This window comes from Rhizopus delemar, genomic scaffold (genome assembly GCF_000149305.1).
Source record: "Rhizopus delemar RA 99-880 supercont3.2 genomic scaffold, whole genome shotgun sequence".
NCBI lineage: Eukaryota > Fungi > Mucoromycota > Mucoromycetes > Mucorales > Rhizopodaceae > Rhizopus > Rhizopus delemar.
The window spans coordinates 4,596,638-4,620,848 of record NW_027137828.1 but is presented as its reverse complement, the minus strand read 5'-3'; the positions used below and the strand labels follow the sequence as shown (position 1 = coordinate 4,620,848).

Genomic DNA, 24,211 nt, shown 5'->3' with positions numbered 1-24,211 from the left:
TTTTTTGGACAGAAAGAAAGTAAAATTCATACGACAGAGAAGTCAATTTGGACCCTTTTTTTTAGGTTATTTAACTTTTTTATCATGGATTTTTCACATTAACATATTCGAAAGATCTAAACGCTTCGTTTGCTTAATTTTCATCAAGTAATTGAGTGCAATTTAATGATTGTGTAGTGAGAGTTTTTCAAATGATTTGCAGCATTTTTCTTAAATTTTGAGTCACACTTTTCCCCTTAATCTAAAAAACACTGTACTCGTCGCTATAGAATCAGCTCTTTGAAATTGTTTGCTTTTTCTTTTATTGCTTTTTGTACATTAAATTCCTGTTTTGAAAATGAACCAAATAAACGTTAAATTTAAAGAAGATAACTGATATTTTACTTTTATATATTTGACAGAAGACTCAAAAACTGACAGAAATATCTACGATCTTGTTTGATCTCCAAAAAAGTAGATCAATTATAACAATGGGTCAAGTCCTGGAGGAACTTAAGGAAGAGATATTGGAAAGTTTAAAAAGCGATTCAAAAAATATTGAACGCACTTGGGTTAACAGGGTGAAGCAAGTTGCTCAAGTATTGAAAATCAAAATCGTAAGTATTGATTTGGTAGCCTTCAATAAGCTAACAAACATTCACTTTCACGTTTATTAAAATAGAAATCAAAAGAATATGATTGGAATAAAATTGTGGACCAAGCAACAGTCCATGAAGTTGATTCACTTGAAAACATTAATGATTTTACAGCTCAAACAAAAGCTTCCACAGGAAGTAGCTCACGTGATTCGATGAAAGAAAGCACTTCCACTCTCCCAAGTAAAATCAGTTTAATTGACAAGGAGAAGATAATTAGCCTGTACAAACAAATGGATGAGACAAAAATGTGGAAGCTATCTACAGGAAAGCTTGTAGAATTACAAATGCTGAAGATGGTTGAAAGCTGTAATTTTGAACACCCGGCACACTCGTTTATTCTCGACACGGAGGATGAAAATTGGATGGAATACTTCACCTATGACGAGATGAAGGAAATAAAAATTTGCGACGTACCTCCAATGGGAAATATACCTACAGAACTTTCAAGCATCTTAGAAGGTGTAGATAATTCTATGGTAAAAAAATGTTATACACTATGTTATAATAACGAAGTTTTTTTTTTTAATTATAAATTCTTATCAGAATATCGATGATCTTCACAGAAGAATTTCAGCTACATATTACAACCCGCGTAACCAACATGCTTGTCATTGGTTGCAAAGATCCCTTCTCGAAGCCCTTGAGCTACACATGTCTGGATTTTTAAGAGAAAACGACCAAAGCAAAAGGGATTTTATAAGCAGACTATGGAGGGCCATATTGACAGCATTTGATTTTTCTAGGATGACAATCAGAGAGTAAGAGTATATATGAAGGATATAAGCTGAAAGCTAACAGCTACTCAAAATAACTTTTATTCACTAAAGGGAAAGGCCTTGTAAGGCGACCGATTCAATGATCAACAAGAAGAGGAGGCTATCAACATTGGATAGCATTGAGAGAAAACGCAGGTCAAAGACGCCTGACCATTTGATTAAGTTTGGTGCCTATGAAATTGGGCTCACTGAAGCTGCCAAAACAGAAGACAAAAATGGCAACAAATACTTCGTAGATACTATGATCAAGGCACCAAAGATGCTTAAAGATATGCTGGTCAAATTGATTGAGTCATCTTCTCACAAAAAGCATTCTTTGAGGACTGTGGGTTTTATTACAAGCGGTAAGTGCAAAAAGAGTGTTCTTGTTGAATTTAACAGTATAACTTTATCTGAAATAAAAATAGGCGCCGAAATAAAACTTATAGTTATGGATATGCCCGGGAGTTACATTTGCCGCCTACTTCATACCGATTCATACAAGTATCCTTTGGAATACCTTTTATTTTCTAAGGACATGACTCACTGCCTTCAATTAATATGGACAGCTAAAATGATCCTTGAAGATACCATCCACGACATTACATCTGTTGAACCATCTCAAAAGATTGAGTTTGCAAGCATGTCTGAAATCAGTATATATCCAACGTTTTACAACACATCAAAAAAATGAAGAATTCTTTTTAAATAAGTCAAAATTTATTGAAATTTGTTATCATGATATGAATAAACTTAAGAAAAATAAAGTACTTTATTAAACAAACTGTTAGTCGCAGCTAACGAGTTTAAAAGATATATGCATAAAATAAAAAATAAAAGTAAAAATACCGAACATAGGGAAAGAAAGACCTTTTTATACTGAAGGTTCTAAACCCACAGAAGGAAAAAGTAACTAAAAATTTATATTTTCGTCTAGTTGACTTAAGTAAAATCGGAATTGATAAAGTAGAACTTTGCATTTTTCAATAATATAACCATGTCTGCAGTCTCAATTATATACTTTTTAACATATTATTATCCCTTTATATTTTATTCTGTTCTTCTATTTTCAAGTAGATATGCTTTTTTCAGTTCTCTACCCTAATTCAGTTTTAAAAATCATTTCAAGTCAAACTAGGGTAGATTAACAGGATTCACCACGAGAAGGTAAAAGCACAACGAATCCCAAAAGGGGAAATTAGAAAAAGTACGTGAGAAACAAGTTGAGATCTAGGCAATAGGCGCAGTACAAGATATACATCTACATCTCATCCCACAGACCCCAAACATGAAGAGGGAAACAGGTGTCACTAAATTTGCAACTCATTAATTGAAGCGTAGAGAGGGACACAAGTGGAGGAATGCGTATCCAAACACTGCACAAGGTATACATCTATACTTCCCCACAGACCCTAAATGAGCGAACAAGTAACAGCAAGATGTGCATTCATGTGAATTTGTAAGACATAGAGAGGGAAACAAGTAGTGATTAGCCTACACTTCGACACTGCACAAGCATCATCCAAGTGTAGAGAGAGGCAAGCAGAGATCTATTTCTAGACACTATCCAAGCGTACATCTACACCTAGTCCTAAAAATTACTAAAGTAAAATGAAATAAGAGAATAAATATTTTGATACCACTGGAGAAGTGCCTTTCTTTTCCCAAAGTAGAAGTTAATTAATAATGATGACGACAACAAATGTTTTTTTAAAAGAAAGACCGAACGAAGCAGCTGATGATACTTTCTTCAGCCAAAAATTTTCCTTAGCAGAAGAGATTATTAATTTTGTTATGATAAAGAGGGAATGAAATTATTAAAGATATTTATATTATTGATGACAGTTTAAGCTTTCGTTTTTTTTTATACAATGTTAAAAAACTGTTTCAGTAAACTTGAAACTCACACGTTTATCCTTTTTTTGAAAAAAGTATTTACAGCATACATGTTCTTTTTTATTGTGTTATTATTTGGCTTTTTTGCAAGAAAGCTATGCAAATCTCATCTGAATCTATGGACTACACCTTGAGCAACGGTTAATCTAAAAAAAGGAGATGACTGAAACAGTTTTTTCACTAGATAAAAAATGCTAATATATAGTATTTCCATCCTTAGCTTTTATTACAGCTTGGACCCTCGTCGGCATCCTGTCAATATATTTGCAACAAACATCCCTAACAAATGTTTTCCACTCGATTATAATTCGTTCCCATAATCCATGGATACCCCTTGCCCTTTGCTCATATAGAACTAATTTCAACTTCAAATATCTCCACATGTGCTCAATTGTGTTCAGGTCAAGACATTGAGAGGGCCAAGACAGCACTAGGTACTTTTGCTTCTTCTTTAAGACAAGTTGTAGTTATCTTGGCAGTGTGTTTTGGATCATTATCATGCTGAAAAATGAAATCACCATCTCCTAATCGGTAGCAATCAAGGGTATCTGCCAGTTCAGTTTTTAGGATATGGATATAATCCGATGTAGTCATTCCGCCGTCCTTTATCTCGCAGATATATCCAACCTCATGGGTAGTCATACAGGCCCACACCATACCATTTCCACCGCCGTGTTTTACTGTTGGAGTTGTTATACAGCAATGACTGATTGTAGTTGACATTAATAAATGTAAGCCTTAATACAAGATCATAACTAAAATAAAATATAAATTTATTTAAATAAGATCATACAATCAATTCCAATTAAACATGCTCTCTTAGAATATGTATTGTATTAATGATAGTTTATTTTGATAAGAAGAGGTATAAACTAAAATAACAAAATCCAATCCAATGTCAGGAATATTGCTAATCTTTCACATGATTGAAATAACGCGTAAAATAACGTTATTCAAATCAGTGAGGAATTCCCAGAATAAAAGATAATCTATGACAGACATACAAAAAAACAAATGAAAAGTTTTCATAATCATAATTAGAGATGACACTTGCTAAAGCACCTGAAGATTAGAAGAACGATCACAATACAAGATATCAAGCCACTCACTCAATAAGATATAAATACCTGCCTTCAATTAGAATAATTTTTTACTTTAACTTCAACTGAAATAAAGATCAGTCTCAAAAAGTACCTACATTGCTCTTTGTTTTTGCTTTTATCTCTTACTTGGTTATTATTACTACTATACGACACAATGAGTCACGATTCAAACGCTGGCCCTTCTACTAGAGACAATGATATCGCTCTTCCAGATGCTGAACATTATGAAGACATGATTCGAGCCAGGCTAGCAATGGATAAAAATACGCAAATGGTCATTGCTGAAAATCAAACATATCGTCCCAAGAACACGACTGCTGCTTATAAATCTAAGCAAAGAGAATGGTTTGTAAGTTAAAAGCTATATGTTATAAAGCTTGTTTGGGTGATGATTTCTTAATTGTTTGAAATTGAAAATAGGAATGGTGCGCCAATAAAGAAAAAGTTGCGGATGGTGCTATTGTTTATGACGCAAAGCTAGCTTTTTTTCTCAAAGACTATGTTTTGACCCGTGGAAACAAATTCAAGAAAAATGCAGATGGATCACCCGCACCATTGGGTAGGGAATCAGTCCTTGCTTATGTAAAAGCTGTGGTTGATTTATACCATCAACAGGTAGAAGCAGGATTCAATAAGCATACAATGGCAAGAGGACCTATCGTGAAGCGCTTTCTTGACACTCATACCAAAAAGGAAACAAAACGCAAAAGAACCGAATATGAGGATCGTGGGAAAAATACTTTGAATGATGGCTATACAGATCAAGAATTGCTTCGAATCAATCAGTGTTTTTTGATTCAAAACAACATCTTTTCTTTGAGAAACAAAGTCTGCTTTTCTATGAGCCATGCCATGCTTATGCGTAGTGAGACTGCTCTTGGAACACAGCTGCCAGATTTATTCATCATGGAACTCAAAAATCAAGGCCCCTCTTCTTGCTTTGCTATAGTAGCCACTATAACATTTGGTAAGACTAATAAGGATGGCAAGATTCAATATGGTTCTGCTCTTCGCCATAGGGATGTTGAAGTTTGTCCACATGGCGCTTTTGCTCAATATTTTTTTTCCTTGTTCCATCATCAAAACCTACCATTTCCAAACTTCTCGACTCGCCGTGATTGGTATGATACTTATTTGTTTCCAAACGCTACAGGGGATGGGTCAATTACCTATAGTGAACAAGCCAAGATTTATAAACAAGTGCTTAGGTATTGCGGTGTTCATTCAAGCAAGCTCACTCACATCAACAGAAAGAGTGCCATTAATATGGTTGCAAATGAAGGTGTCTCTGGAGACCAACAGAGACAAGTTGGACGTTGGGGTAGCGATAGAATGGTTGGTTGCTATTTAAGTGGCCTTCCTGTTGATGCCATTAAAGTGCTGGCCGGGTTCACTACTCGTAAGGGTGATTACTTCATCAATCGTGGTTCAATTGAGCCATCAGAAGAATTGCGCAAAATGGTGTTTCCTTGGATTGAACATTGGAGAGAGAAGTTTTACAGGAAGGAAGTTGAAGACGATATTGCTGGGCCAAACTTTTTAGATTTAATGGATTATTTAAGAACAGTTTTTTTGCAGGTAAGGATTATTTTTTTTACAAATCAAGTCATAATGCTTACGATATCTAATTATTTTTATCTTAGGACTCAGTGGTGTTGAAGGGAAAATACCCCGGAAGCTTTATTTGGTCCCACAGCATCTTTGATACTGATATTTACAAAGACTATGAAGAGCGTCTTTCATCTGCAATCGCTGCCAACGATGAGAAGTTCAAAATGAGCCAACATCTGGAAGTTTTGTTACCTGAAGTTGCAGTAGCTATGAAGACAGGGTTTGACTCAATGAATGCTATGCTGAACATAGTCCAATCTCAGAATCAACTCACTTTGAATGCAGTCAAGCAATTGGAAGCAGAAAACCGAACCATGCTCGCTGATTCTTTTTTGCAAATCTCAAACATGCTAAGACAAGGTGATGAGAATACACAAATTCAACAAACATCAACTATCCTTCCTTCCTCTTCTGTTCCGCTGTCATCTATTCCTTCCCCAAGTACTGCTAACTCAAGAGGTCTACCATCATTCAAAATGAGTAGAAGTTTGATAAGCGTGACAGATGTATGGCGAGAATACTCTGTTGGTCTTGCTGGAAAGCCATCTATCAAGTCTATGGAAGAGCAGTACGGTGCAGATTGGCGCAAAGTAGACAACAGAACCGAGTCTAGGTTCTTTACTAGACGTCTTCCACTGTACAAGAAAATAGAGTCGCTGTCAAATGAAAGAGGTATAAGCTGTGAAGAAGCTGCACAATTTCTTGAATTCAGAAGAGTTTCTGACAAGCTTTCTATCAACCAAATGTGCAAGTTAGTCGCAGATAATCAGATTTAATTATTGAAATGTTTTTTGTTTACTATTGAATTAATAATAAAGTAATTTATTACAAATATATCATTCAAATGAAAGCGTTAAAGTATCAGCAGGAAAGCGGGATTTAAAAATTTCCAGAAACAAAGCATTTCACCATCCGTCCCTTCCCCCCAAAAAAATGAGGGGACCGCGTCGGAGACACTGCTATTCTTGAAAAAATACCCTCACAGTAAAGTTCAGTAAAGTTATAAGAGGGGATATTTATATAATTATTATTTTTTTGTGCTTTTCTATTTTTGAATTTTTTTTGTTTATCTTCAGGGACTGAGGTCCCTCCTACGACTGAGTCCTTCCTAGGACTGACTCCCTTCTTCCGCAAAAGTTACACCAACTGCGTCACAATATCTTCATAATCATAGCTACACTGTATGAATTCAGGCAAAATTCGTGACACCAAGAATTGAATTTTCTACATTCGTTGTGCTACACTGCGGTTGACATTTATAAGTAGAAGTATTAAAAAAGGAATATCTGTAACATTGTGAAATTGGAGTTTGTAAGGTTTTTAGAGTGTTAAATAGGTTTGTATTGAATAAGTCTTGATGTAAGATCAAAGGTTTAGGTAGGATTTGATTCCAAAAGAGTAATGTTTTGAATGTGAGTTTCTTGTGTTAAGTGACCACCAGATCTTGTTAAGTAGATCAAACTGTTTTGAGTAAAGTAAAATGAAAAGATAAAATAAAAGTAAAATAAAAAGGATTTACAATGAAGTGTATATACTTCAAGGGACTTCTTGTTAAGTAAAAGTAAAAGAAAAATAAAAGAGATTTACTTTGAATGATATTTATTAAAATAATCAAAAAGTAAAGTAAATAAAGTGAAGTAAAGACAAAAGTATAAAAAAAGTAAGTGTAGGAAAAGTAAGTGAAGTTTAAATTGCTATTGATATGTCGAGATATTTATATGTTTTTTGAGTTTTCTGAATATCTGTTGTTTTTGGGTTTTAGTGTAAAAAATTTTGTATGAATCTACTGTAATAATTTCTTTTGTAGTAGTTTCTCTGTTTGGGAGTATTGAGTTAAGGTTTAAATAAACAGATTTGAGCGTAATTGATATAAGAGTTGCTTTTATATGATTCAGATTTGGCTTGATTCGCTTGTTATAGTGACCACCAGATCTTATAAAGTAGATCAGACTGTTTTGATAAAGGTAAAATAAAAAAAAAAAGGATAAAAAGATAAAATAAAAGGGTTTTACATGAAGTTTATAGCTTCAGAGACTTTGTTTCTGATGATAAATAAATAAGAGATAGTTTGCCTCTTTAAAAGAATATTTATTTGATAAAAAGAAAAGTAAAATAAGAAGTGAAGAAGTAGTGTTTTTGTGATTATTATTTGAGGCTATTTATATGTTTTTGGATTTTATGATTTTGTTCTGTTTTTGATATTTTGGGTGGTTGTTATAACATAAGAGGCGGTTGTTGTATAGTGTAATTTTCTTTAATATATTGCTTGTTTGCGGGTTTAGGTTTTTAAGTATGTAAGTTTTGTCGATAGTGACCACCAGATCTTGTTAATAGTAGATCAAACTTGTTAGAATAGGTTAAACTCTTGAGGTTTAGGAATAGGTTTACAATGAAGGTTATTGACTTCAAGGGACTTCAGTATTTAAAATAGAACACAGACCAAAGGGTTTCAATTGAACGCTTGATGGATTTATTGTTTTATAAAATAAAGAAAATATAAAAAGAATATAAAATTCAAAAGTAAAGTTGTGAAATCTTTATATTTCAGGGTTTAGATAGGATTGAGGTAAGTTGTTAATATAATATATCGTGTTTTGAATAGGGTGTTGGATATAATTTGTATCCAAAGAAGTAAAATTGAATAGATGTATGTTTGAGTGTAAGTGACCACCAGATCTTATTAAGTTGATCAGACTTGAATTGAATAAAAAGAATAAAGGTAAAGTAAAGATAAAATAAAAGGGATTTACAACGAAATATAAGTTTCAAGGGATTATTGGTTCTTCCTATTTATACAAATAAAATAAAGAGATATTTGGATTCAAAGGATATTTATTGTGATAAAGTAAGGTAATGTAAAATAATAGGTAAGATAATAGGATAAGATAATAATAATAATTGAAATATTTATAAAAAGATACTGATATTTATATGTTTTTTGATTTTCATATTTTTATGCTGTTTTTGGTTTTTCTTTTGTTTTCTTCTTTTTTTTGTTGTCCTTGAATTCCTTTGCTATTAGCATAGCATCGTTTGCTATTGTGATAGCATCTCTCCTATAACCATAGGGGTTTCCTTTTTCGTGTTTCGTGTGTTACAATAGTATAAATAGATCTTATATTTATTAAATAAACAATTAGCTTTTTACTAATCAATTAATTATCTTGTACCTTTGTTAATTACCTTAAAAAATCTATTCGTGATCTGACACGACAATATGTCACTTTCAATAAAATGAAAAAATATGACAACAATCACAGTAGAAGCTGACGTCCACTGTGGTTGACGTGGTTCGCGAGGCTACCAGGGGTCGAACCTGGAATCTCCTGATTCGTAGTCAGACGCCTTATCCATTGGGCCATAGCCCCTCGCTTATTTTGATATGTGCTATGTTGGTCAGGACCGCCTCGTTTTTCCAAATGAAACACCGATGGGTCCGGGAGAAGATGACCGGAATAGTCTAGAGTATGGACCGGAAGGTTATTTGACCCTGAGTGGTGGTCATGCTGAGACTGAAATGAAGGTGGAAGTTAAGGGTCCTAAAGAGGGTCCTTATCCTAATGCTTGATCAGTCGCTAATGAAGATGGTAATGGTGGCCTTATGTATTTTTTGAAGAATAATGGTGGTCCCATTAAATTGTAGATGTATAACGGAGTGGCTAGCAGCCAATGAAAAGTATAAAAGGATGTTTGATTTTTATTGAATAAACGAGATACAGTCTTCTCTTTTCTTTTTATTATACAGTAGGTCAAAAAACTGCTGCAAGGAATCCATTTTTCTTGGTTTTTGTAGCGCACATCCTGTTACAATGGCACAAACTGCCTCTGTTCCCACATAGTAAATCTTCTACATGTCTTGAAAAATCCGAAAGAGTTTATGCCCTATTGGATAAGTATTGAAGGAAGTATGAGATGCGCAATTTGAAAATTTGGAAAAACGAAAATTTGAACGGAATGAATTTATTTATTAATATTTAGTTGAACCTCCTTTTCTATTAATAATCTCTTGAGTTCTTCTCAAAATGTTATCTACATGCCTTTGGCAAAGTTATTTATTGAAGTCAATTCATATTTCATCAACTCGTTCCCAAAGCACATCTGTGTTCTTTGCTCTACGTTCGTAATAATTGAGCTACAACTTCAATGGATGCCATACGTGCTCGATTGAATTTAAGTCGGGGATCTAAGCTGGCCAATAGTTAACATAGTTCTCTTGGTGACTACATAACTAGGCCATTGTAAATTATGCCTTGTGCTTTGGGTCATTGTCATGCTAAAATTAAATGTTGGACCAGTCGAAATTGTAGTACTTCATAGTACCACAAAGCGTAGTGTTCAAAATATGCTGGTAAACACCCGAGTTCAACTTTCCATCGTAAATTCAGCAAGCATATTCTGGTCCTTCAGAGGTTATACAACACCAGGACATCAATTTGCTAGCTTCATGCTGAATTACAAAATCCAGGTCATGATGTTGAAAAAGGTCACTTGGCCTTTTCCGATAGTGATTATTGTTTTAATCGTAAGATTAAATAAAAAAATTAAACAAAAAAACAATAGCAGCAATATAAAATTAAAATCCTTCTTTATTGCAGATTTCTTTATATTGCAAAAGAGCCCCGTTTAATGGATAAAAAGTTGGCATCTATTTATATTCTTTGTGAGCGTAGATATAAAAGATATAGACTCGGCAACAATGTCGTGCTGAAGAACCAATGATTAAGCTAAAGCTTGTCGATGTTCTAATATATGCATCTGAAGTTGAACAATAGAAATAATAACCAGTCAATTAACTTTGATCTAATTACTTTTGGGGTTGACAATTGATTAGACTCGCTAGGATGACAAATACTGATCTTATTGTTCTAAATTTGGAAAAGTGTGGAATTGTTCAATCATAGTTTAATCTTTGTGTATCGTTATTATTTTAATACAACTGATATCTTATAGAAAATAACTATGTTTACAACAATTATCACCATCAAAGCCCTATACAGTGGCCGTCAAAACTGATCGCATGTTTTCATATTTTGCCTATACGCACTATCTTCTTCTTCATTTCTTAGTCTATAGCAATGAAATATAGTTCATTCGAAAGAGCAAACTCTGGGCAATGATATGGTAACACATACATTACAGTAGAGCCAGTATACTGGTAGTAATTGGCACTTAAAGTCCGACGGTACATGCGACCAGTTTTGACGGCATTAATAAGTCAACATTTTTACACACTTTATTTAAAAAAATTAATATTTAGTCCAACGACCTTTTGCTTTAATAACTGCAGCACACCTTTTCGGCATACTTTCGATGTATTTTTGGCATTCTTCTTTGGAAATGGCATACCAGGTCTGACCTATACGCTCCCATAGCTCATGCATACTACTTGGTGGTGCCTCATAGCTATGAAATAGCTCTCTCTTTAAATGTGCCCACATATGCTCTATGGGATTTAGGTCTGGTGATTGAGGAGGCCATTCCAATGCTTCAAATGGCTGCTGGTCAATCCATTCTTTCACTACCTTCGATGTATGCTTCGGATCATTGTCCTGCTGAAACACCATTTTGGAGGAATCCAAGCCATAACTTTCCATTGTCTTGAGTAAATCATCTTTTAGGACCTCAAGGTAGCCTTCGCTATTCATACGATGACCAACATCAACTATCCATCCAACACCTTCCCATGTAATGCAGCTCCAGACCATGGTCTTGCCGCCTCCATGCTTGACGGTTTGCTGTACATGTCGCGAGTTCAATTCCTCATGGGGTAGTTTCCATGCATAAGCCTGTCCGTCGGATGCAAAACGATTTACTTTAGTCTCATCTGAGACTATGACTCGTTTCCAGTCGTCCATAGCCCAATGTTGGTGCGATTTGGCCCACTGAAGGCGTTTCACGATGTTTTGGCTGCGTAGCAAAGGTTTTTGAGACTTGACAAACGCTATAAAGCCAGCTTTTTTAAGAACACGGCGTACTGTACTATCACTTACAGATATTCCAAATTCTTCTTTTAGAGCTTTTTGGATCTTTACAGCGTTATTTTTTCTTCCTAAGGTGACTAATCTCCGGATGTAGTTCACCATGGGTTGGCTAATTAGAGATGGGCGACCACCTTCATCAACATTTCCACTCATCTTAAGAGATGAGCGGTACTTCTGGACAGTGGTACGACTAACGCCAACTTGTTTCGCTACTTTGCTGTTTGACTTCTTGGATCTCAGCAATGAGTAGATGTTGTTTACTTTGTCATTTGAAATTGCACGCATGTCGGATCTGCAATGGTATAATGTCTTAATGGAGTGCTGCAATTTAGCAAAAAAACACTTACATGTAAATAATAATAATACGATGAAAGAAGAAAGAGAGAGAAAAAATACAAAAAATCTAAAATTAAGCCTCATTTTTGTAACTATATTATGTTACTTATAAACGCCGTCAAAATTGGTCGCATGTACCGTCGGACTTTGATGGTCCATTATTACCAATACATCACCTCTATGGCGCTGTTTGTACTACCATGTAACTCTCCAGAGTTTGCTCTTTCGAATGGTGTATATATCATTGTAATAAGCCAAGAAATAAAGTAGAAGGTAGTCTGTATAGGCAAAATATGAAAACATGCGACCAATTTTGACGGCCACTGTAGGTCAGACCTGGTATGCCATTTCCAAAGAAGAATGCCAAAAATACATCGAAAGTATGCCGAAAAGGTGTGCTGCAGTCATTAAAGCAAAAGGTCGTTGGACTAAGTGTTGATTTTTTTAAATAAAGTGTGTAAAAATGTTGACTTATTAATGCCGTCAAAACTGGTCGCATGTACCGTCGGACTTTAAGTGCCAATTACTACCAGTATATTGGACCTACTGTAATGTCTGTGTTACCATATAATTGTCCAGAGTTTGCTCTTTCGAATGAACTATATTTCATTGCTATAGACTAAGAAATGAAGAAGAAGATAGTGCGTATAGGCAAAATATGAAAACATGCGACCAGTTTTGACGGCCACTGTACGTTGATCTTGGTCTCATTAAAGTAAACGATTTGTTGTCAGTCAACCATTGCCCAATCCTGATGCTCCTTGTTCCATTTCAACTGATGCTACGTATGCACTTTTGTCTGAAATGGCTCCTTTTTTTCTATCAGAAAATGGAACTCCATTGATTTCAGTACGTTAATTTCTGACTGGTATGAGATATCATAGCCAAATCCAACCAGCTCCCGGTACACCTCTTTAGAAGCCTTTAAAACCCGTTCAATGACTTTTCTTTTGATTAACCGCTTCGTCACTTTGGAGACTACTGCAGGTCTATCACCTGTGCTCACTGTCCTACTTGAAAACAACGTTATAAAGTATCTACTAACAGTTGATTCATGTAATCCAGTCTCCTTAGCAATATCATATTTTGATGTGGATCCGGTTAATGTCTGTTTGAGATCGTTTACTTTCTCCTCTGACAGTGATTTATGCATGCAATTGACGAGAGGCTAAAAACGAGAAATAATTTAAACAAGGGAATATAAAATTTAAAATAAAGGAATTGTAAGCACTCTTAAATACAGATAACATTCTAATCACGTCAAAAGTGAGAAAAATTGTGATGGCAACCGGTTGGGTTGTATTAAAATTCATTATTTCAAACATATGTAAACAAGTAAAAAATACCGGATGTTTAAAATACTACCTTTAGCAGTATCAAATTCCACCAATAAACATTGCCCATATCCGATAATCGACGAATAAACGCACTTTCTATTGAGGTACAAACAGTCAAAGTTTGAGATAGTTTGGTGCAGTATCCATGGACAAGCAGCTGTAAAACATGAATTTTGCAATTCCTTGCAGCAGTTTTTTGACCTACTGTATTTCTTTTTTTACACTTACTTTACGCCTTTAAAGTCAATACTAGTTCTCTTTTCCTGGTTACTGTTTTAAATTTCAAGCTATTCAAGGTAAAGCATAATCAGGGGAAAAGCATATATCAAGTGGTCCGGCCTACCAGATAAAGTGTATTAAAAGGGATATTCAAGTTTATAGATGTCTACAAGTGTTAATATTAAAAGTTCAAGCTCTCTCGATAAAGGAATGTTACGTTATTTAAATGAACCAAAGTGCTTTGCAGGTGGTAACGATTATGAAGAAGCTACTACCTGGTTGGATCGTATGGCTCGTCTTCAAGCTGCTACTCGAATGTCTGATGAAGAAATATTGTTTGTTGCTGGTGATCATTTAGTAGAAAAGGCTGCAACTTGGTGGAAAGTTGCAGGGAAAAAATCTACTGATTGGAAGTCATTTGAAGAAGCATTCAAGGATCAATATTTGGCAGATAGAGAAGGTAGTTGGTGGCGTCAGCTGCAAACGTTGAAGCAAGGTCCTAAGGATTCGATTGATGATGTGGCTTTCCGTATGCAGGAACTTTTTGATTTGCTTGGGAATAAGAATCACGATATCCAAGTTAGTATGTTTTTGGATGCTATTGATCCGACTATAGCATTTGAGGTGGATAAGGATGTCACGCCATCTACTTTGAGGGATGCTAGGGCACGAGCCAAGCAAGTCGAACGCAGTATCCAAAGGTACGGTGCACGTCCTGGTCCCTCTGCTCCAGTTCTACCCGATCGTGATGTCTTTTCGGTGGATAGTAGAAATGGCTATGGCCGTGATGATCTGAGTTCTGCTGTGTCTACGATGTTTTCTCTTGCTGACAAGTTGGAGAAGTTGACCATCAATTTGGTTCGAGCTAATGATGGTATGGCACAAGAAAATGCGGCTGCTAGTGTGAAGCCTCGTCGTGGTTTGGTTTGCTTCTTTTGCGATGAGGAGGGACATAAGAAATATGATTGTCCAAAGTACTTGGCTCGTCAAGGTAACAAGGAGGGTGATAGGTCTTCGCCTGCATCTGGATCCAACTTGACTCCCATTTCGGGAAAAGGGTCAGAACATCAGTAGAGGAGGTTACTGGTGTTCGTACAAAAAATGCAAATCCTCTATTAAATGAACAAGTCGAAATCAAATTGGTCGACACGGTGCGTGAGGAGGCCTTCTGTGACACTGGTGAAGTGTATGTAAAAAGAAGAGCAGAGGGTCCTCCTTCAGTTGCGAATGGGCCTGGTAGGGTGGCTAAACGTATTGTCACGGGCGGTGGTAATGCGGTTGGGTCGGGTCCTGGAAATTTGGTGGCTCCACTTCCACCTAGCGGTGTTTATGGCGGTGCTCAAGGAAATTTCTCTGCTGACATTCCAGTGGGTGCACCGGGGCCATCCGGTACTTTGGGAGGTACTGTCGTGCCTAACGGTCAAGGGCCTGCTATGATGGGTAATGCACATGGTGGTGTATTGCAAAACAATGGTATGCCTGGTGGAAATGGGATGTCTGCTCACGGTATCCCTGAGGTAATTGGGGTCAATGCTACTGGTGGTAGAGCGATCAACAACGGTGGTAGTCGTGAAGTTTTACCAAGTGGGGTGATACCTAACAAGCCGGTTAAGAAAAGAGCTCCTCGTAAGAAAGCAAGACGTTTACCTGTGAAGTTGAGGGGTGGACGAACAATATGGGACATTCTTGATCAGTGTAAGGCGGATATCACTGCAACAGAATTGATTGCCTTGGATGTCAAAGCCCAAAAGGATATGGTGGATGGTATCCGTTTCTTGCGGGAAAACAAGCGCAAGCTGAGGAAACCGGTAGAAGCTATGGAGGTAGATCAAGGCACTGGTGTTGACAGGGTAGGAGAGGCTGGAAGTGCTACCAGTCCAGCTGTAGTCAACGTGGTCGATCAAGACTGGGAGACTGAGGATTCCCTATCCGATGAAGCTTCCACTGACCTGTCCTCTATGTATTTTGAAGATGATGGTAGCGATGATGATCAAGCTTCAATGGTTTCTGAGACGGATGATGGTGTGTCGGTGTACTGTTATCCGTACAATCTGCAGAGAATGAAGGTCAGTTCTCCTTTGCGTGGTGCGATTATGATAAACGACAAACCAGTTGAGGTGGTTTTTGACACTGGTGCTAGTGTAAGTGTCATTAGGAAGGGCCTGGTAGATTCTCTTGGGTTAGTACCAAATGGTGACACTTTGCCGTTAACTGGGTTTGACAATAAGAAGGGGCCTAGCAGTCCTATCGTGATGGATGTACCTATTCGAATTGCGGGTAAGCTACGACCCGAGCATATGTGTATCCAACCTACTGGTAATGACAATCTCTGCTTGCTGGGTATACCGTGGTTCCAGGCATATGGGATAGAAATTGACGTGGTAAACTCGTGTGTCAAGATCCCTACTACGTCAGGTATGGTCAAGTTGCAAGCATATACTACCCATCTACCTGTTCCAGTTGCGTCCATGTCTGGTGGTGGTGTTGGTGGTGTGGTCTTCCCTGTGGTGAATTCGAATGTGTCGACAGCTGCGACTATGGGTTCTGATCGACAAGTGTACATGGTGGATGCTAGTCAGCATCATTGCGATAATTATGAAGAAGATCTGCTGCCTGTAGGGGAACCTATTAAAGAAGAGATAAAGTTTGATGCTGAGAATATAACTATGGGTGTACCTGATGAACTGGTTGAGGTCATAGAACGATACAAGAACTGTTTTTCTGAAGTTTTGGGTCTTGGTCGTGTCAAGAACTATGTGATGGATGTTGTAGAACAGTAACTGATTGTAGTTGACATTAATAAATATAAGTCTTAATACAAGATCATAATTAAAATAAAATAAAATATAAGTTTATTTAAATAAGATCATACAATCAATTCCAATTAAACATGTTCTTTTAGAATATGTATTGTATTCATGAGAGTTCTTTGATAAGAAGAGGTATCAACTAAAATAACCAAATCCAATCCAATGTCAGGAATATTGCTAATCTTTCACATGATTGAAATAACGCGTAAAATAACGTTATTCAAATCAGTGAGGAATTCCCAGAATAAAAGATAATCTATGACAGACATACAAAAGAACAAATGAAAAGTTTTCATAATCATTATTATAGATAACACTTGCTAAAGTACCTGAATATTAGAAGAACGATAACAATAGAAGATATCAAGCCACTCACTTAATAAGATATAAATACCTGCCTTCAATTAGAATAATTTTTACTTTAACTTAAACTGAAATAAAGATCAGTCTCAAAAAGTACCCAAACTGTTTCTTGATCTTTGTTTTTACCTTTTCCTTTATTATTTAAACCATTATACAACAATGGACATTCCTCTTGTGTCGGGTGCTACACCGATTAGAAGTAAACCGTTCAGAATGACTTGGCAGGAAGAAGAAGCGCTGGATGCATATTTGGAAGAGTCACTCGACTTGGATATTATCAAGCCTTCTAATGGCCTATGGACTAGTCCTTGTTTCTTTATACCGAAAAAGGATGGTACTCTGCGGTTGGTGATCGACTACAGGCGATTGAACAAGATGATCAAGCAAGATGCGTATCCGCTGCCTCATATTGATGAATTGTTAGATGCGGTAGGAGGTGCTACTGTATTCTCTACGTTGGATTGTACTTCGGGTTATCATCAGTTGCCTCTTAATCCTGAACATGCGGAGCGTACTGGTTTTGTGACTAAAAAGGGTACCTTTTCCTTTAATGTCTTGCCCTTTGGAATCACGACAGGTTGTAGTCAGTATCAACGTATGATGAATTCGGTGCTATCTAAGTATGTTGGTGATTTTATTTTGATTTTTCTTGATGATATCTTGGTGTATTCGAAGAACATGGAAGATCACAAGGTGCATTTGTCGTTGTTGATGGAAGCTTGTCAAGAAGTGAATCTACGATTGAAGCGAAAGAAGTGTAGATTTGGTGACTCGCAAGTAGAATACCTTGGTCACTTGATTACTGGAGATGGTGTCTTGCCTAGTGATTACAATATAGACAAGGTAAAGAAGTTTAGTGTGCCTGCCAATGTGGATGAAGTACGTTCTTTTCTTGGTCTTACTGGGTACTATAGAAAGTACGTACCGAACTATGCTTCTGTGGCAGAGCCACTTACCAGGTTGACAAAGAAGAAGGTTGGTTTCTCGTGGGGTGCTGAACAACAAGCAGCATTTGATCATTTCTTAGTTGCGTTGACAAGAGCGCCAATCTTGGTTTATCCTGATAGACAGAAGGTGCAAGTGCTGTCAGTAGATGCTAGTGGAAAAGGCTTGGGTGCAGTGCTGTCGCAAGTGGATGATGCTGCTACTATGGCGAATGAAAGGGTAATCTCGTATGCTTCTCGTGGTTTGCGTGGTAGTGAATGCAATTATGCTATAACGCATTTGGAGGCGTTGGCAGTGGTATGGGGAGTCACGCATTACAAACATTACCTCAAGGGAAGGCATTTTATATTGATTACAGATCATTCCAGCTTGGTATACATATTCAGGCCAACTTGGTTAACTCCTAAATTGTCAAGATGGGCTGCGTGTTTGTTGGACTATGATTTCGAGATAAGGTATCGTGCTGGTGTGATAAATCCTGCTGATGTATTGTCCAGAATGGTCTTAGATGAGTGTACTGCGGAGGTGCAATCGGGTGATTTTATCAAAAATTAAGTGGTGCTATGAAAATCTGCTTGAAATGAACTGTTATAAAAAAAAAATTTGTTAATATATATATACACGAAGTTGAATAAATAAAAAAGGATATCGAATTGGGGGGGGGAAACGAAGATAATCCAAATCTTTACTTACAAAAAAAAAAAAAAACTTTTCGTTTAAATTTCTATTCTTTGATAATTAATTATTTTGGTGTTGTTGTTTTAATTGTGGACTGTTCTATTAATGGCGGTTTCCTTTGGATGGTTCTTAGCCTTGTATCGTTATATTCAAGATGGTACTTTACCTCAAGATTGTGATGGTAAAACTCGTAAACGGTTGGAGGTGCATTCGAAAAGATGGTATATTGCAGATGATCGTTTGCTACAGAAGAGCACGGCTAGACCATTGTTACATGAAGGAGAAGCTTTAGAAGTAGTCAAGCGTTTGCACGAGGAAGGTCATTTTGGTATTCTTAATACTATGGAGAGAGTGAATAAGTATTATGTTGTATCGAAATGCAGAAAATTGGTGACGGCTGTGGTAAAATCATGTGATACATGTCAATTCCGATCCAGAATCAAGGCGGTTAGAAATAATCCTGCTACGGTTATGAAGACTCCAAGGTATCCCTTCTTTATGGTTGGTATCGATGCTGTAGGACCCCTTCAGAAAACTGAAAAAGGAAATCAATATATCTTAACTGGTATAGACTATTTGACACGATGGCCTGTGGCAATGGCTGTGGCTGATATAACTGAAGAAACTACGGTGGAATTCTTGTACCATGAGATTGTCAAGAATTATGGTGTCCCTCAGTACATCCTATCGGATAGGGGTGCTAATTTTATATCAACGTACGTTCACTACTTCCTCAGACAGATTGGGTGCAAGAATATTATGACAACAAGTTATCGTCCTCAGGTGAATGGTATGTGCGAAAGGTTGAACCAGACGTTGACTCAAACAATGGCTAAATTGGTGCGAGATGGTGAAGAAATATCTCAATGGGATAAGTATTTGGACCCTGCGTTGATGGCTCTACGATCGATGGTGAATACTGCTACGGGTTACAGTCCTAGCTATTTACTTTTTGGGTATGAATTTCGGTCTCCTGCAGTGTGGGAAGCACCTAGACAAGATTTTGTACTTGGAGAAGAACTGGATGCTCTAAAGGATAGAGTAGTAATGATTAAAGACAAAATGGAAGAGGTGAGAACATTGGCAAGAGCGAAATCAGACGAGCAGAAAGCAAAAGCGAAGATTCGTTATGATGCAAGAGTAGTCGATCCAAGAAGATATCAAGTTGGAGAACAAGTACTTCTCAAGGACAATACGCCTACAACCAAGTTTTCTGATAAATGGTTGGGACCATATACTGTGTTAAAAGTGAACAAGAATGGAACTTATCATTTAACTGGGCATAACAGTCAAAGACTCAAGCATGCTGTTAATGGAGACAGATTGCGACTTTATGACAAGAGTGCTGCTCACTTGGTGCCTGATGTGTTGACCTCGGCTGCACAACAACAATTTCGTACATGGGTGAATTCAAGACAGAATCCTGCCTTTTTGGTGAAGGTTGTTCCATTTAAGAAAGAAGAGGCTAGGGGGACCGTACGTGATATGTGCTATGTTGGTCAGGACCGCCTCTTTTTTCCAAATGAAACACCGATGGGTTCGGGAGAAAATGACCGGAATAGACTAGAGTATGGACCGGAAGGTTATTTGACCCTGAGTGGTGGTCGTGCTGAGACCGAAATGAAGGTGGAAGTTAAGGGTCCTAAAGAGGGTCCTTATCCTAATGCTTGATCAGTGTTAAGGATACATAAGATTATAGTCACTTTATTTTAGTAAAAGGAATCTCATATGATCCTAAATAATATGTTGACATAACTTTGGAATCATTTATAACATTATTCCCAGCACAGATCAATAAAAGACTTTGATTAGATTTTTATATTAGGCTTTATTCATATTAACTTCACACAGTCAAATGTATGGCGTGGTTGTAATATAGTTTATTGATGATATGAGCATGTTGAATAAGGAATGACAATTACTTACCGGATCATCATTAAGTCACGCAAACATTTATCCTAACTGAGATATTATTATTAGCCATAATATCCAATCACGGAACTAGAGGATTTTATATTCATCCGTACCGTCTCCTAAATAGTCCTACATCCAGAGTTATCTGAAACCATCCCAATAGCATAATTGACAATACAAGCTAGGAACAGGCTAAACTAATAATTAGAAATAGTAATCATCTATTCTGTCGAATTGATCATAAATCTGTCCTAATTCTTTATCCGTATCATGTCTATAAATACTCTCACTTTTTACATGTAGAATTAATCAGATTCAATCTTAGTTATCTTAACTTAATAAAGAGATACCAAGTTCTAACAGTATTTCTTTATCTTTGTTGTTATACTGCTTTTACCTAAAACCCCCCTATCCTAAACAATCAGTCGCTAATGAAGATGGTAATGGTGGCCTTATGTATTTTTTGAAGAATAATGGTGGTCCCATTAAATTGTAGATGTATAACGGAGTGGCTAGCAGCCAATGAAAAGTATAAAAGGATGTTTGATTTTTATTGAATAAACGAGATACAGTCTTCTCTTTTCTTTTTATTATATTTCTTTTTTTACACTTACTTTACGCCTTTAAAGTCAATACTAGTTCTCTTTTCCTGGTTACTGTTTTAAATTTCAAGCTATTCAAGGTAAAGCATAATCAGGGGAAAAGCATATATCAATTTTGATATGTGGCTAAATCCATCTCTTCGTCCTGCATTTAATCACGTGCTTTGCGGATCGGATTGTTGTTGTGCGGACCGGGTAGTATTTTCTTATTGTTTGGTGCTTTTGTGGCTGTATTGGGAAATAGTGTCAAGTTACACAGATCGCCCCTTTAGCTCAGATGCGAAAGATATTAGAGTTCCCGTAAGACAAGTTAGATATGAAGATTCTATGGTGTCTAAATATATACAAGATCGAGAACTCAATTGTTCTAGAAGAACAAGAAATAACGGAATGTCAAAAGGAGTTTTATTATAAATAGTGTTGATGTGATAATAATAAACGATATACAGTCTTCTTCCCCTTTTTTTTATATACTTACTTTACGCTTTTAAAGTCTTACTGCCTAAAGAGGTTCCCATACTATTAATTGAAAGTCGTATTATTCAAGGTAAACATAGTTGGGGAAAACACACATATCAATTTTGATAGGTGACTGGTAAATCTGGTAGATAAACTCAACTCGGTTCGGCCCACTGCAAATAATCGTTCCAATTGGTTAAAGCATGTCGCAAGATTGAACATTTTTTGGTTAACAGATGTTAATGATTTTTGGAGAAAAATTTAACTTTCGCTGTATTGGTCATTTTTGAGTTTTGAAAAAAGATTCAGGTGCGAAAAAAATAAAGAAATTGAACAATATTTTTATTTTTTCTGTAGGGTAAGTATTCATAAAGTTATTCATGTTTTAAAAAAGTGTCTTTTTTTTTACAGATGATCTTTTTTTGGAAAGCCTGTTCCCCTCTACTGCTGGAAGACCGATGTCTTCTTTTTTTTATTTTTGAGGGCAAAATGCGGAAATCAAAAGCATTTTGCGATTATTTTGTTCAGAAGAATACATATTAGGAAGGCAGTCTGTGGTTTTTGGCTTAGGTCATTAGAAATGTGTAACAGAAAGTAACAAAATAGTCGTGTTTGGGGAAAAAAAAAAGACTAAGTTAAAAAAAAAGACTAAGTAGGAAAAAAAAAACGAGTCTAGCAATAGAAAGTTCATTATTCAAGTGAAAACAATAATCTAACAACAAATATACTTTATAGAAATGCAAATGCCTTTACATTATAATAAAAGAATACGTGTGTATTTTAAAAAGAATAAAAAAATAAAGAATCTCTGCTAACATTTTGTTACAAGGCAGTTGTAAGTAACAAATACATAAAAAACGTTTTTGTTTATCAAGTAAATAGATTGCTTTATTATTTCTTATGACAAATAATATAAAAGAGTACATGTTTTTAAGCTTATACTAGTTCATTACTTACTTTATGTTTGCACATGGGTGTAATTTGCCATTAGTCATTAGCCATTAGAGATGTTAACATTACTAACTTTCTTTACCAAAAAGAACTTTTCAGCAATAAACAACAATGTAAGTTTGATATTCTTATAGTTTCTTTAAGTTGGAAAGAACAACTTTGCTCATGAGGTTCATGTTCGTCATCCGAATGTGTCCCATTAGGAATTCCTAATGTAAGAAAAAAAAAAAGAAACCGACATTAGACTTCGTTATTATTTTTATTGTTATAAACTTACATTTGACCAGAAATTGAGCTTTCTTTTTTATCTTTTGTACCTTTGGAATCTATTGTATTTCATGAAACAAAACCAGGGAGAAAAAAAAAGCTGTTCTACTGCTGTAGTTCGTTAAGATACCGACTTTTTTTTTGTTTTTTTTTACCTAAAATAAAAAAAAGAAAAAAGAATACTCTCCATGTTAAAGATATTACACTCAAGTAATAAAACTTGTTCAAGCAATGTATAAGTTATTTTTTGGGATATCACTAAAAGTAAACTACATGAAAAGCAACTGTTTTTGACTTATATGTTCAGACAGTGAATAAGTGTAACATTGGTAAAAATAAGGCTACAAAAAAAGCACTTCTCTCTTTTTTTTTCTTCTTCTTCTTCTCTTTTTTATAAAAGGTAAATTCTTAATATTATATATATTCCATTCCTGTTCTAATGGTACTTTTACTTTAGTAAAATCGTATTTGTTGCTTTCTTAATGTTTTAAATGGTCTTTACAAAGTCTCTTTCACGGGATTATCGTTGCTTCTTCTTTTACTTGCTGGTATAAGCTTGGCTGGTGTTATTTTTTTCTTTCTTTTCTTTTTTCTTTTTTTTTCCTGGTTCATCTAAAGCAAGGTACTATTACTTTTATAAAATATCCTTCATAACTAATAGTAATTATAGATGCATGCTGCTTCTTTTTTTTTTTTTTACTTGTTGGTATAAACTTGACTAGCGTCTTTTTTTTTTACCTGGTTCATCTAAAGCAAGGTACTATTACTTTTATAAAATATCCTTCATAACTAATAATTATTATAGATGCATGCTGCTTCCCTTTTCTTTATTTGTTGGTATAAGCTTAGCTAGTCTTCTTCTGGTCTATCTAAAGAAAATTACTATTACTTCTACTATATATACACGATCGCTAATAGCTGTTATAGATGAATGCTGCTTTGCTTTGGCCTCTTTCTATCTTTTTTTTTTCTGTGCTCGCTTCGGGTTTTAAGTACTGATGTCTTCTCTTTTGCTTTGAGTGCCCAAGTCATTGCGTCCTTGAATCCTTGTGTCTTTTCATCCTTGAGCTTGGCTTGGCTTTTTTTTTTTTTTTGTGAAAACTTTTTGAGTTCCATGAGATTAATCGATGTATTTTTAGATTAGATGATGCTATTTTGATGACATTAGGTAAGTCAAGTAAACTTTTAAAACACTACAAGCAAAGAAATACTGTATATTGTTATTATTATTTTATTTAAATAAAAAAAAAAGCTATTTTTTATAAACCAAATCCCTGTTTTTTTGTGTATATAAAGCAATATAAGTGGTTCATAAAGAAGTATATAAAGCAATATGAGTGGTCGAT

At 35.7% G+C, this 24,211-nt stretch overlaps 6 protein-coding genes and 1 non-coding gene across 7 annotated transcripts; 6 read left to right on the top strand and 1 right to left on the bottom strand.

Moving 5' to 3' along the window:
* Positions 1-470: 470 nt before the first annotated feature.
* Positions 471-794, top strand: RO3G_04028 (uncharacterized protein; the record flags this gene model as incomplete). The annotated part of the gene is made up of 2 exons (XM_067658618.1): positions 471-596; positions 750-794. The coding sequence occupies 2 exons, from the start codon at positions 471-473 to the stop codon at positions 792-794; spliced, it is 171 nt and encodes a 56-aa protein (XP_067514719.1).
* Positions 795-4,546: 3,752 nt separating this feature from the next.
* RO3G_04027 (uncharacterized protein) lies at positions 4,547-6,779 on the top strand (the record flags this gene model as incomplete). Its single annotated transcript, XM_067658617.1, has 3 exons — positions 4,547-4,741; positions 4,813-5,970; positions 6,036-6,779. 3 exons carry the CDS (start codon positions 4,547-4,549, stop codon positions 6,777-6,779), a joined length of 2,097 nt encoding a protein of 698 aa, XP_067514718.1.
* A 2,519-nt stretch (positions 6,780-9,298) lies between these two features.
* On the bottom strand, positions 9,299-9,371 carry RO3G_19042. Its single transcript has one exon. It is a non-coding gene; the product is annotated as a tRNA-Arg (tRNA).
* A 2,123-nt stretch (positions 9,372-11,494) lies between these two features.
* On the top strand, positions 11,495-11,605 carry RO3G_04026 (uncharacterized protein; the record flags this gene model as incomplete). Its single annotated transcript, XM_067658616.1, has 1 exon — positions 11,495-11,605. One exon carries the CDS (start codon positions 11,495-11,497, stop codon positions 11,603-11,605), a length of 111 nt encoding a protein of 36 aa, XP_067514717.1.
* A 2,433-nt stretch (positions 11,606-14,038) lies between these two features.
* RO3G_04025 (uncharacterized protein) lies at positions 14,039-16,656 on the top strand (the record flags this gene model as incomplete). The annotated part of the gene is made up of 2 exons (XM_067658615.1): positions 14,039-14,867; positions 14,951-16,656. The coding sequence occupies 2 exons, from the start codon at positions 14,039-14,041 to the stop codon at positions 16,654-16,656; spliced, it is 2,535 nt and encodes an 844-aa protein (XP_067514716.1).
* A 552-nt stretch (positions 16,657-17,208) lies between these two features.
* On the top strand, positions 17,209-18,394 carry RO3G_04024 (uncharacterized protein; the record flags this gene model as incomplete). The annotated part of the gene is made up of 2 exons (XM_067658614.1): positions 17,209-18,213; positions 18,353-18,394. 2 exons carry the CDS (start codon positions 17,209-17,211, stop codon positions 18,392-18,394), a joined length of 1,047 nt encoding a protein of 348 aa, XP_067514715.1.
* Positions 18,395-19,269: 875 nt separating this feature from the next.
* On the top strand, positions 19,270-20,343 carry RO3G_04023 (uncharacterized protein; the record flags this gene model as incomplete). Its single annotated transcript, XM_067658613.1, has 1 exon — positions 19,270-20,343. One exon carries the CDS (start codon positions 19,270-19,272, stop codon positions 20,341-20,343), a length of 1,074 nt encoding a protein of 357 aa, XP_067514714.1.
* Between the last annotated feature and the right edge of the window lie 3,868 nt (positions 20,344-24,211).